This window comes from Pristis pectinata, chromosome 18 (genome assembly GCF_009764475.1).
Source record: "Pristis pectinata isolate sPriPec2 chromosome 18, sPriPec2.1.pri, whole genome shotgun sequence".
In the NCBI taxonomy this organism is placed as follows: Eukaryota; Metazoa; Chordata; class Chondrichthyes; order Rhinopristiformes; family Pristidae; genus Pristis; species Pristis pectinata.
The window spans coordinates 39,190,883-39,203,915 of NC_067422.1; the positions used below are offsets into that span (position 1 = coordinate 39,190,883).

Consider the following 13,033-nt stretch of genomic DNA (forward strand, 5'->3'; position numbering starts at 1 on the left):
GACCCAAGCATCAACACCAGAGAAAGCATGCATGGTGCTTGCAAGTAATTTGTGTTTACTAGAGTGCCACTTCCCGGAGCTGGTAGCTCCATCCTTGGAGAGGGGAATACTCCACCTGGGCAACAAGGATGCTGGGAAAGAACTTTAGATTTCCTTCATAAGGCAGCTTCCTCAGGAACCCCACAGCAAGTACCTGGGTGTCATCCAGATGAGCTGGTGTTAGTGATCAACTAAAATCAAACGAAAAACAAGTTCTAATAAAGGATCTCTGATCTGAAATACAGTTATTTTGCAAGGGTGCTGCCTGACCATCAAGTGTTTTCTTTAATTAAAATCAGGGTGAACTGGGTCTGGAAACTTGCTAGAACACCCTGCACCACAAAATTAGCTCTATATATTCTGTTGAAGTTCACTGCTTTGCAGCAAGCATGATAATATGAGATAAACCTCAGGTTATTGAGAGAAGAGATGAGATTGCTGGGGCCTTGACCAAGATCTTTGTATCCTCTCTAGTCACAGGCAAGGTCCCAGAGGACTGGAGAGTAGCTAAAGCTGTTCCTTTAAGGGCTCAATACAAGAGGGCATGGCTTTAAGGTAATGGGTGGGAAGTTCAAGGGGGATATCAGAGGAAGGTCTTTTTACCCAGGGAGTGGTTGGTGAGGGCAATGGTGATAATCCTGCAAATTAGAACCATAGAACAATAAAGCACAATACAGGCCCTTTGGCCCACCATGTTGTGCTGACCTTTAAACCACGCCCAAGACTAACTAACCCCTTCCTCCCACATATCCCCCTATTTTAAATTCCTCCACATGCTTATCTAACAATCTCTTGAACTTGACCAACGTAGCCTCCACCACCACCCCAGGCAGCACATTCCATGCACCAACCACTCTGGGTAAAAAACTTTCCTCTGATATCTCCCTTGAACTTCCCACCCATCACCTTAAAGCCGTGCCCTCTTGTATTGAGCATTGGTGCTCTGGGAAAGGGGCACTGGTTGTCCACTATCTAAAGAGGAATAGATAGTTTATTTTCAAGAATACTTTGTATACCTCTATTATGTCTCCCCTCATCCTCCTCTTCTCCAATGAGTAAAGTCCTAGCTCCCTTAATCTCTCCTCATAATCCATACTCTCCAATCCAGGCAGCATCCTGGTGAATCTCCTCTGCACCCTCTCCAACACTTCCACATCCTTCCTATAATGAGGCGACCAGAATTGGACACAGTACTCCAAGTGTGGTCTAACCAGAGTTTTGTAGAGCTGCATCATTACCTCCTGGCTCTTAAACTCGATCCCTCGACTTATGAAAGGTAACATCTCATAAACTTTCTTAACTACCCTATCCACCTGTGAGGCAACTTTCAGTGATCTGTGGATATGAACCCCCAGATCCCTCTGCTCCTCTACACTACCCAGAATCCTGCCATTTACCTTGTACTCCACCTTGGAGTTTGTCCTTCCAAAGTGTACCACCTCACACTTCTCTGGATTGAACTCCATCTGCCACTTCTCAGCCCAGCTCTGCATCCTATTAATATCCCTCTAAGCTTCGACAGCCCTCCACACTATCCACACCACCACCGACCTTTGCATCATCTGCAAACTTGCTAACCCAGCCTTCCACCCCCTCATCTAAGTCATTAATAAGTATCACGAAAAGTAGAGGTCCCAGAACTGATCCTTGTGGGACACCGCTAGTCACAGCCCTCCAATCTGAATGCACTCCCTCCACCACAACTCTGTTTTCTACAGACAAGCCAATACTGAATCCACACAGCCAAGCCTCCCTGGATCCCTTGCCCTCTCACCTTCTGAAGCCTACCATATGGAACCTTGTCAAACGCCTTACTAAAATCCATGTAGACCACATCCACTACACTACCCTCATCAATCTTCCTGGTCACCTCCTCAAAGAACCCTATCAGGCTTGAGGCAAGATCTTCCCTTCACAAAGCCATGCTGGCTGTCCCTGATCAGACCATGATTCTCTAAATGCTCATAGATCCTATCTCTTAGAATCCTTTCTAACAACTTACCCACCACAGACGTAAGGCTCACTGGTCTGTAATTCCCTGGACTATCCCTACTACCTTTTTTGAATAAGGGGACAACATCTGCCACCCTCCAATCCTCCGGTACCATTCCCGTGGACAACGAGGACTCAAAGATCCTAGCCAACGGTTCAGCAATCTCCTCCCTCGCCTCGCAGAGCAGTCTGGGGAATATTCCATCAGGCCCCAGGGACTTATCTGTCCTAATATTTTCTAACAGCTCCAACACATCCTCTCTTGATATCTACATACTCTAGAACATTAACCTTACCAACACTGTCCTCAGCACCATCAAGACCCCTCTCCTTGGTGAATACTGAAGTATCCATTGAGAACCTCACCCACTTCCACAGCTTCCAGGCACATCTTCCCACCTTTGTCTCTAATTGGACGTACCTTTACCCTCCAGAAATCTTTTTACCAAGGGTCAAAATGTCTAATATTAGAGGGCATGCATTTAACATGAGAGGGGGAAGTTCAAAGGAGATGTGCGGGGCAGTTTTTATTTTAAATATGCACAGCGGTGGGTGCCTGGAATGTACTGCTGGGGTGGTGGAGGCAAATATGATAGAGGTACCTAAGAGGCTCTTAGACAGGGACATAAATGTGCAGAGAATGGAGGGATATGGATGTGCAGGCAGGTGGTGTTGTTAGCTTAATTAGTTCAGCACAACATCATGGGCCAAAGGGCCTGTTTCTGTGCTGTTCTGTGTTCTAACTACCACACAATCCTCACAGGTGTGCAGTTAAATACAGAATGACACTGACCCTCAAATCCACTCCAACGGAGGCAGCACCATTGATATTGTGCCAGTTGGGCGATGTCTTCAAGATTGGGAAAATATGATGAGCGGCACCAACCTTCCCATTCAAAGGCTTAAAATCAAAGTGTTTATAATCATGCTGGCTATTCCAGGAAAGAGTAGTCTGCTACTGGCACACACCCACCATCCAGATGATGGTGAGTGTGTGCCAGATGGGACTGAAAACAAATAACTCACTGACACCCAAGATAAACAGGGTTTGTACAGGGGACAGTAAGCCAAATCTGCAGTTACGAACAATAAACCTGCTTCACAAATCCTCAGTCTTAAAGAATTAGTGATGACACACGCTTGACGATCCAGGTACGAGGCTTTTGAATTAAGTCCAACTTAACATGTATAGCCCTAGCTGCCACTGTGATAAACATAGCAAGGACTACACAAGAATATGGTGCTCCTACATTAGTTGTTCAGCTTCCAGTGTAATTGAACCACTCTGCTTTCCCAATGACATAGCAATAAAACTAATTTTGAACAATGTTTTCAAGCTAAAAGCAAATTCTCAGACCTGTACAGACCGCATTGTTCAAGACATCACACTTCATTTCAGGAAAAAGGTTTACTTTGTTACAAAACAAAATTCATTCAGGAGGCATGGAAACTGCAAGTTTAAAATAAATGCCCAGCCATCTCCCTTCTCACAAGCGCAAAACACAAGACAGGTTCAAATGTATAGTGCATGCATTTGTTACCTGACACTCCTAATTGCCAGTGCGAACTATAAAGGAGAGAGAAAGGAGGTTAGCAAAGATAGCAGCAGTTTCACAATTCAAGTAAATATTTCACGTGAACAAGTCTGAAGGGAATGGCAACCAATTTGAGAATGTGGTTACAACCTGACCAAATATTATTTACAGAATTCTAGGTTTTACCCATTATCCAAGCAGACCATGTACACAATTACTCATGTATATCATTCAAGTTGTACAAAATATTGTAACCTTTTCACAATTCAGCAGAAATCACTAGAAAAGAAAGCTCAAAGTCAAAGAAACAAATACAGTTTCAAAGTCAAATCTTAAGATATCAGGAGTAAAGTTGAAAAGCATCAAGTCATCCTTCAGAGCATCTTTCCATACATTCCCTTCACATACCGATGGTTTTGTCACCATGACTGCTGGAACAGCAAGTTAAAAATCAGCAATTTGATTAGCTAATTACTTAGCGAAGATATTCAACCAATTTACCACATTACCACAAACACTAGAGGGAACGTGCAAGGTTTAGAATTTCTTACTTTCGCTATATATAAACATGTTCAGGGATACTGGGTGTCTCTTGACATGTTAGCAAACAAGGACAACAATTAGGATGACAAATGGAATGCTGCCTTTTCAGTACAAAAGTAGGAAAATATTCTTATAATAGGAGTTTGGCAAAGAACAGACCAGGAGTACCATGTACATTTCTGACCTCGAGACAGTTGGGAAAGGACTATAGATGAACAGGGACACACATTTAAATATTCCATGATTCTTAGTTACATGCTGTACTATCAGGGAATAAAGGAAGCCAACCTATTTAAGGACATTCAAGGCGAAGATAATTCTTGTGCCACAGGTTAATCCAGGCTTTATGGGTAAAGACGAAAATTGAAAGCGGCCAATCAGCTCCATCATGACCTTATCAAGTAGCAGAACAGGCCCAAGGGGCTGTACAGCCCATTACTGCTATTTCTGATGTATGATCAAAAGTAGTGGTAGAGCATTGTAGAAGTGTTGAATGGCCTATTCCACATTCTATCAATTCTGGGCACATTATCCAACTTGATTAAATAGAACAGTGAAACTGGCCTTACCAGACACCTCCAGTGAGCCAGAGTTTGTCAGTGTATAGTAACAGCTTTAACGGCTTCCAAAATGTGTGCAGTTTTTAAAATGAAGGTTTCCCTCTTATTGGAGTTGGGCAAGGAAAACTGCCGCTTAGAGCTTGCAGCTTGTGACATTTTACAGCATCCCAGAAACATCTGTTGGGCCCAAAAAATGCCCCTCACCTCCATTTTTCAATTGGCAGGAAATGGAGTTTGTACTTGTTTGTCAAGACCAAAATATTTTCACCCTCAAGTGGCAAAGTTTTTTTTTTGCACAAAGCCCAACACTTTAGTCCCACACAAACCTCATCTTTCCATATGATAGGGGAAAACCCAGTAAATCACCCTACCTTTGACCAACAAGCCAACCCACCCAGTTAGGTAGCATACATCAACAAAGCCAGGGAAGGCAGCAACAAGAAGCAGTCATTCTACCCGGAGTTTTGCTGCCAATAAGATCACACCCAATTTGTATTTTGCCTCACACACAAAATGTTTAATTCTTCCAAAAAATACTTGGATCCAAGAGTTCCACATATCCATTATCCTTTAAAAGGAATCCATTTATTAGAAATACAGACCAAAATACAGACAGTTCTACCGTGAAAAACAGGTCAAGGAAGTAGCAAGAAAATAATTTGATGGTCAGCCATCCCTCTGCCTTCACAGATGCTGCTTGATCTACTGAATTCCTCCAGCAATTTGTTTTTAGCTCCGAATTACAAGTCTGCAGTCTCGTGTTTCCAGGCAAGTAGTGCTCTTGTACAGGATTACACGCAAAAACTCCATCTTTTCATTGCAATTGGCGAGTGGTGCATTTCTATTTTAAAATTAAAGATTTGTTGTACTTTTCTTATTTTACTTTCACCATGTACTCCAGTCACGAACAGCTCAGTGGTAATGCTTAAGCCAACAGAGCAGAATGCATTAATCAAAATGATGCACTCCAAACTACCAGCCTGGTGATTGCCTTTTCCAATGTACATGGCATTCTTGTACTGCACCTGCCTGGTCAGTGGAGCGCTGTATTGAAATTACTGAACACCTTAAAACAAAAGGACTCAGACATTACTCATACAGATGCTTAAAGATTCACAACTGAATCAGCAACTGAGGGGGTAGATGCCAGTCTTTTTTGTAAACTTGCGCTCAAACTGAAAATGGCAGACATATGGAGAGAATGTATGGATAAGAGCTACACCATATGGAGACTTGGCTTTAAGTGTCAGATTCTGGTATTGCAGTCAGAAAAATTCAATATTCAAACCCCAGACTTTGAAATACAAACAAGTTAATAGCACATCCCTCTTACTTCCAGTTAGAATCATGATCCAACAGCCTAGCAAGGTCACAGCAGATGCACTTACCTGTGCTTTGAGCACAAGTATAATTTTCTCTATTTACATATTGCTGGGATACCATTACAGCCCATTTACAAATCTAAAGCAGTTATCCCTTTGCATGTCATTTTACAGACTGGCTTTTGAACACCGCACATTCTGTTGATATCCTGAAAACAATTCTAGCGAAGGTTTAGGCTCAGAGCAAATTAAGTACCTGCTAATCCTCATTCACTTCAGGTCTATGCTCATACTGTTAACAGTTACACAACAGTTGTGCCAGGATCTGTATTACATCACTTAAAAATAGAAGGCTTCCAAAACTTAAGTGGATGAAAATACATTGAAAGGTTATTGTACAGGGTACAAGCATCAAAAATAATGCAGACATTATGTTACATCATGCATAGAAATGGTAGAGAATTGCATGCTCAAATAAAAAATTCATTCTGCAATCCTGGCAAGAAGTTCACACACTCCAGCAGAGGTACACTAAGTTGGTTAGCTAAGGCATCATTGAATTCTTGTGTCAGATACTAACACCAGGGTTACAGAAGAAAAAGTTTTAGACAGGTGAAAATACCAGCAAGCAGAGCATGCAGTAACCAGCCAACCTACAACTCTGGACACCTTAAATGAGTACGGCTCAGGACAACTTTGTACATTTAATCCAATGTTGACAGTTGTTGGGTTCAAAAGTTCCTGTATTATTCCAACATCAGAAAGAGACTGCTAGTTACTGTAAAGCCAAAAACCACAAAGCAGCATTCTTCCTGAACATGAACCAAAAATGCAGAAGAGTGGCTAATAACAGCTCCTGTGGTGGTCCTGGCAACTGGAACCAAAGACATAGGCTCATTAACAGCAGCTTAAAACATGGAAAGTAATGCAAAAGACAAGTTGAATAAAGTACAATGCATTGAGCCAAGTCACCAGAACATTAGAAGCAATTTTAAAAAATCCTTCCCCTTAAAGGAAATGCCTATATAAAAAGGCAAGTCAGTATTGATATGGTCATTGCTGCATCCTGAAGCCAATATAGAATAGCAAACTTTTCCATTCTGAATAATGGAAAACTAGTTCAAAGATTGAGGTCAGTATTTCCAGTCAAAGCATGCTACTGTGCACTACATGCTCAGAAACTGTAAGGCACCTCCAGCCGTAAACCTCTGGGAAATGAGCACTGAGCAAACAGCCTGCACTAACAGCAGCAGTGTTCTGCAATTTATTTTGGTATTCATTACTATTTACTCATTCCTTGAAGCTTTCAGTGCATTTACTAACAAGCAGCCTACACAATACATAGAAGCCAACAAGATTCCCTGTAAAACCCACCATGTGGTAGCCAAACATCAACTTGCATTTCTTGCTGCAAAAAAAAAACCAAACAGCTCCATAAATCACAGGTTCAATTCTCAGATAGTTGACTAATATTAAAACTGCACTCTGTTCAGCCATATTTATGTGGGCACTGAGAGAGTCTGCCACCTGAACCAATCACTTCTATCACATCCCTATCCCGTCAAGGTCTCAAACTCTTAATTCTACCTCTTATTGTCACTTTAGCATTTTTTTGCACTACTATATACCATTGTTATTTTGGCACTCACTATTTATTGTTACCATGTATACTGATTACTTTGTGAGCTTCATGCAAGCAGGGAATTTCATTACACCCTGGTGTATATAACAAACTAGTCTGCAACTAATCTGAATCTAGAATCAAGGTCATCCAGATGCATTTTGATCTCCCATTAATTAACCTGCTGATAATCAACACACTAATGGCCACCCGGAGACCCAACATTCACTGAGCTGCCAGCTTAGTACAGAACATTCACTGAAAGGTTTGTTCCATGTATTGCCTCTAGCCCATATTTGGTATATTTTCCAACCATAAGGACCCAATACCCTCTTCCACAGGAAACAGGCATAACGTTAAGCTAATTTAACATTACTTAAGGTGATCCAATTCAATAAACATCTCATTAGCATAATACTTAAAATTTAGTTAATCTAAAAAGGGTACAACAAGTTTTGTATACCAGTAATACTTCATGTCCCAACACCTGTATTTAAGATATTTAAGACGTTTTTTACCTCAATGGACTAATGAAAGAGGACAAAGGCCTATCTTGAGCCACTTAAGATTCAGTGATCACCATCACCCCTACAGCAGGTTTCAAGGGACAGGTTTCAAGGGACAGGTTTCAAGGGACAGGTTTCAAGGGACAGGTTTCAAGGGACAGGTTTCAAGGGACAGGTTTCAAGGGACAGGTTTCAAGGGACAGGTTTCAAGGGACAGGTTTCAAGGGACAGGTTTCAAGGGACAGGACTATGTATAAATTACAGACCAAAAAATTCACAGAATGCAGTGACTGGAATGGGACCAGTATAGTTAATGTAAAGTGCACCAATTCCACACACCTGAAGACCCAATTAATCAGCAAGGTATCACTTGTCAGGCCAAAATAAATCTGCATTAAGTATACAAAGTTTCAGTTCAGGTCGGTTAACAGCATTAGCTCATGCACAAACATATACTTTAATAAATTACTGTTCACTTTTGCAAGCAAGATCGATTTAGTTTTGCCCAAGAGCAATAGCTAAGATACTAGGCACCATGGTTTGAATTTATTAAAAATAAATCTCATCTGTGAAAAAAGGCAAATTACTGAAGCTGGAAATTTGAAGTCAAAACAAAACATGCTAGGAACATAAGCAGGTCTGTCAGCAGTGGAAAAAAACACTCCAGGCTGATGAATTTTCATCAAGACTGTTCTGATGGTGGAAGCCATTAAACAAACATTCTTGCAGAGAATCTGCTTGAAGTGTGGAATTTATTTTTGTCTTTTTATATCAAATTCATGGAAGTTTAATAACAACCTAGTAAAGCTTGGTTTGGTTCTTAGAACAAAGCACAAGAAGAGGAACATATGGAAAACGCAAATTGTTAATCTAGAATCATACTTACATGAACCTGGGCAATTTTCACCTTCCCCAGTTGCAATATCCTAAGTGAAAAAGCATAACGTCATTAACTTTTATGTCATATTGTTTCAAAAATATGAATCAGCACCAAGTGGGCAACAATAATTTTCTATTAATTATGAATGAACTCTCACTTTTAGCCACTATTAAATTATTGTTTATAAACAAAAATAAATTTACAAGCACACCCAAGAGACTCAGTGGGAGAAATGACAAATGTTACTGCTGCATACTGCAGAACAAAATCCCAGGTCTATACAGTGTGGAGTCCACAAATGCTACAAATTTGAGAGAATGCAACCAAATCTATCCAAAGGGAAAGATACACATACGCAGGGGCAAACTTTACCCCAGTTTCCCTTAGCCAAACAAAACAAACCAGAAAACCTAACCATGTTGAATCAATTTTGAACAGGACTGGTACAATTAACCATAATACTACAATCAATCAGGAGGAAATTCTATTCCAAATACTTAAACACCTCTTCAGAAGTATATTCATCCAAGTTACCAATGTTTGGTTCAGTGTCTCATGGGAAAGACAGCTGAAGCAGTACAGCACTCCTGTGCCTGGAGTCTCTGCAATGGAATTCAATCCACAACCAAGTCAGAGGTCACTACCTGAGGCATCAAGTTGATAATTAAAAATTGTAGGAACAAAGTCAATTGTTCAGACACAGAATGATGCAAATGCAGATTAAGGCATTTATCATCAATATTTTCTTGTCCAAGAGGTAGTGAAAAGTCTGGTTCCTGAAAAAGTGGGTAATAGAGATACTTCAATTAGAGTTCACAAAGATCAAAAAGAAGAGAGATTTAAACAAATTGGAAATGCATACTTAGATAAAACAGTGGCTTAATATGGATGAATAACCAACGATGTCTCAGGATCAGCACATTCCTGTAAGGAGCAAGGACAAGGATGGCAAGGTAAGGGAACTCTGGATGAACAAAGAGGTCCTAAATTTAGTTAGGAAGAAAAAGGAAGCATATGCAAGGTTTCAGAAGCTAAAAATCAGACTGGGCACTTTGTGGAATACAAAGATACAATTTGATAAGGTCCTTCATGGTAGGTTGATTTAGAAGATAAAGATGCATGGGATCCAGGGTGAATTGCAAGTATGGATTCAGAACTGGCTTCCCCATAGTAGAGGTGGAAGGTTGTTATTCTGGCTGGAGGTCTGTGACCAGTGGTGTTCTGCAAGGACCAGTGCTGGGACCTCTGTTGTTTGATATATAACAATGATTTGGATGAAAATGCAGATGGGTGGATTTGCAATTTTACATAAGACACCAATATTGGTGGAGCTGTGGACAGTGTAAAGGACTAGCAAAGAATACAGCAGGGTATAGATCAGTTACAGACATGGGCGGATGGATTTTAATCCAGGCAAGTGAGGTGTCGTGCTTTGGGAGGTCAAACGAAAGGAGAAAGTATACAATTAATGTAGGTCCCTTGATAGCATTGGAGGACAGGAATCTTAAGTGGATAAGGTAGTAAAGGCAGCATATGGCATACAGAGTACAGAAGTCATGCTGCAGCTATACAAAACTTTAGTCAGACCGCACTTGGGGTATTATGTGCAGTTCTGGCTGCCCTGTTATAGGACAATGTGGAAAGGGTGCAGAAAAGATTTACCAGGAGGGTCTGAGCTACAAGGAAAAGTTGGACAAACTTGGGTTGCTCTCCCTAGAGTGTCAGAACCTAATTGAGGTTTTTAAATTTTGAGAAGCATAGATAGGATAGATAGAATCTTTTCCCCCAAGGCAGAAAGGTCAAATATCAGAGGACATGCTTTTAAGGTTGGGTTGGGGAGTTTAAAGGCAATGTGAGGAGCAATTTTTTTTTGAAAAATGCAGAGAGTGGTAGGTGCCTGAAATGGGTTACCGGGGTAGCAGTGGAAGCAGGCAGGTTGGTGGAGTTGGAGGCTTTTAGATAGTCACATCCATATGAAGGCAATGGAGGGATATGGATGATACAAAGAGGATATTTAGTATAAATTGGCATCAAGATCAGCACAACATCATGGGCTGAATGGCCTGTCCAGTGCTGTACTGCTCTATGTTCAGGCTGAAGCCAGGCCTTCAGCAGGAGCTCCTTGCACAAGTAGAAACTTTAAATTAGGTGTACAAGGAAAGACTAACAAATCTGGGGGTGAAGAGAAAATCAAGTAGATACAAAACAGAAATCAGATAGGTGAGTTGCTAAAATAATGGGTAATGGGCAATAAGAATTTAAGTGAAATACCACAGCCAATGTAAAGGAATGTCAAGGACACCTAGCCTTGATTTTCACAGAAGAGAACAAAAGTGGAAATGGAAAGATTTGAAGATACAGCCTTGAGTATCTGAGCATCGTACTGAAGTGAGTGGTCAAAAATCAGTCGAAAAGTATCACTTCTTAACAGGACACAATGCAGAGTAGAGGGAAAAGGGCCTTGTGGTCCAAACTTAAATGAAATTCCACCTGGAGAGACCTGGCTAATTAACAGCAGTCAATATGGATTGTGAAATAGGGATGATTTGGACAAATTTAAGAGCTGAATGGGATATTAAAGATTGCCAAGAGAATTAGTGTCTCACACAGGTGCCTTATGGGGGAAAAGGGTACATGGGATAAAGACATTGCAGCAGAAATGATAACAATTATTTCGCCAAATGGTGTTCTGGACCAATAAAAGACTCCACTATACAATAGGCACTAAGCTTTGGGCACTTCACTAGTGCAGTAAGACTGATGATCTGGCATGCATGGGACTTGTGGTGCCAGACTGGCAGATTTTTCAGACTATTGGATGTTTTTCCCTATTAATACCCTAACACACTTGGATGTTATACACCATATAATAAAGGACATTTTTGTAAACTATATTAAACTTCATCTGCCTTCTATCTGTAGGTCAGTGCATTCAGAAAATTTGTGGTTAAACAACATCCAGTCTAGTGCAGCACAGAGAATGCTATATTGAGGAAACTTTTCTTGGGATGAAAGTAAGGATTTTGCACTTCAGGTCATTGTAAAGTATTAACTATTGGAAGAGCAAGTTCCTTCTCCTGTCCAAGATGTCATTTATCCCTCAAGGGAGATGGAACAACTAGTTAGGAAGGTGGCAGCATACATAATGTGTAAGCAGCGAGGATCAGGCAGGCTCATGAGGAATATACAGTAGCAAGGGAGGAACTTAAGGGGCTGAGGAGAGCGAGAAGGGGACATGAAAAGGCTTTGGCAAGTAGGGTTAAGGAGAATCCCAAGGCTTTTTTCTCCTACGTGAAGAGCAGAAGGATGACGAGAGTAAAGGTAGGTCCGATTAGAGGCAAAGGTGGGAAGGTGTGCCTAGATATGGGTGAGGTTCTCAAATGAATACAGTATTCACCAAGGAGAAGGGTCTTGATGACGCTGAGGACAGTGTTGGTAAGGTTAATGTTCTAGAGCATGTAGATAACAAGAGAGAGGATGTGTTGGAGCTGTTAGAAAATTAGGACAGATAAGTCCCCGGGGCCTGACAGGATATTCCCCAGGCTGCTTCGCAAGGCAAGGGAGGAGATTGCTGAACTGCTGGCTAAGATCTTTGAGTCCTCGTTGTCCACAGGAATGGTACTGGAGGATGGCAAATGCTGTCCCCTTATTCAAAAAAGGTAGTAGGGATAGTCCAGGGAATTACAGACCAGTGAGCCTTACGTCTGTGGTGGGCAAGCTGTTGGAAAGGATTCTCAGAGATAGGATCTATGAGCATTTTGAGAATCATGGACTGATTAGGGACTTTGTGAAGGGAAGATCTTGCCTTTGAGGTGACCAGGAAGATTGGTGAGGGTAGTCCAGTAGATGTGATCTACATGGATTTTAGTAAGGTGTTTGACAAGGTTCCACATGGTAGGTTTCTTCAGAAGGTCAAAGGGCATGGGATCCAGGGAAGCTTGGCCATGTGGATTCAGAATTGGCTTGCCTGTAGAAAGCAGAGGGTTGTGGTGGAGGGAGTGCATTCGGATTGTTGGGCTGTGACTAGTGGTGTCA

General features: G+C 41.3%; 1 protein-coding gene across 3 annotated transcripts in view; it reads right to left on the reverse strand.

Moving 5' to 3' along the window:
• Positions 1–13,033, reverse strand: part of LOC127580086 (jupiter microtubule associated homolog 2-like) — a 54,744-nt gene that overhangs the window by 12,759 nt on the left and 28,952 nt on the right. For 2 of the 3 annotated variants that reach the window (XR_007957777.1, XM_052033295.1), the window contains exons 4-5: positions 9,005–9,044; positions 3,573–3,598 (exon numbers count right to left, since the gene is read on the reverse strand). Coding sequence is in view for 2 of the 3 variants with exons in the window: in XM_052033295.1 (XP_051889255.1) it covers positions 3,582–3,598; positions 9,005–9,044 (57 nt within the window). In the remaining variant the exon portion in view is untranslated. The remainder of the gene's footprint in view (positions 1–3,572; positions 3,599–9,004; positions 9,045–13,033) is intronic. The other variant, XM_052033294.1, reaches the window with a different exon arrangement.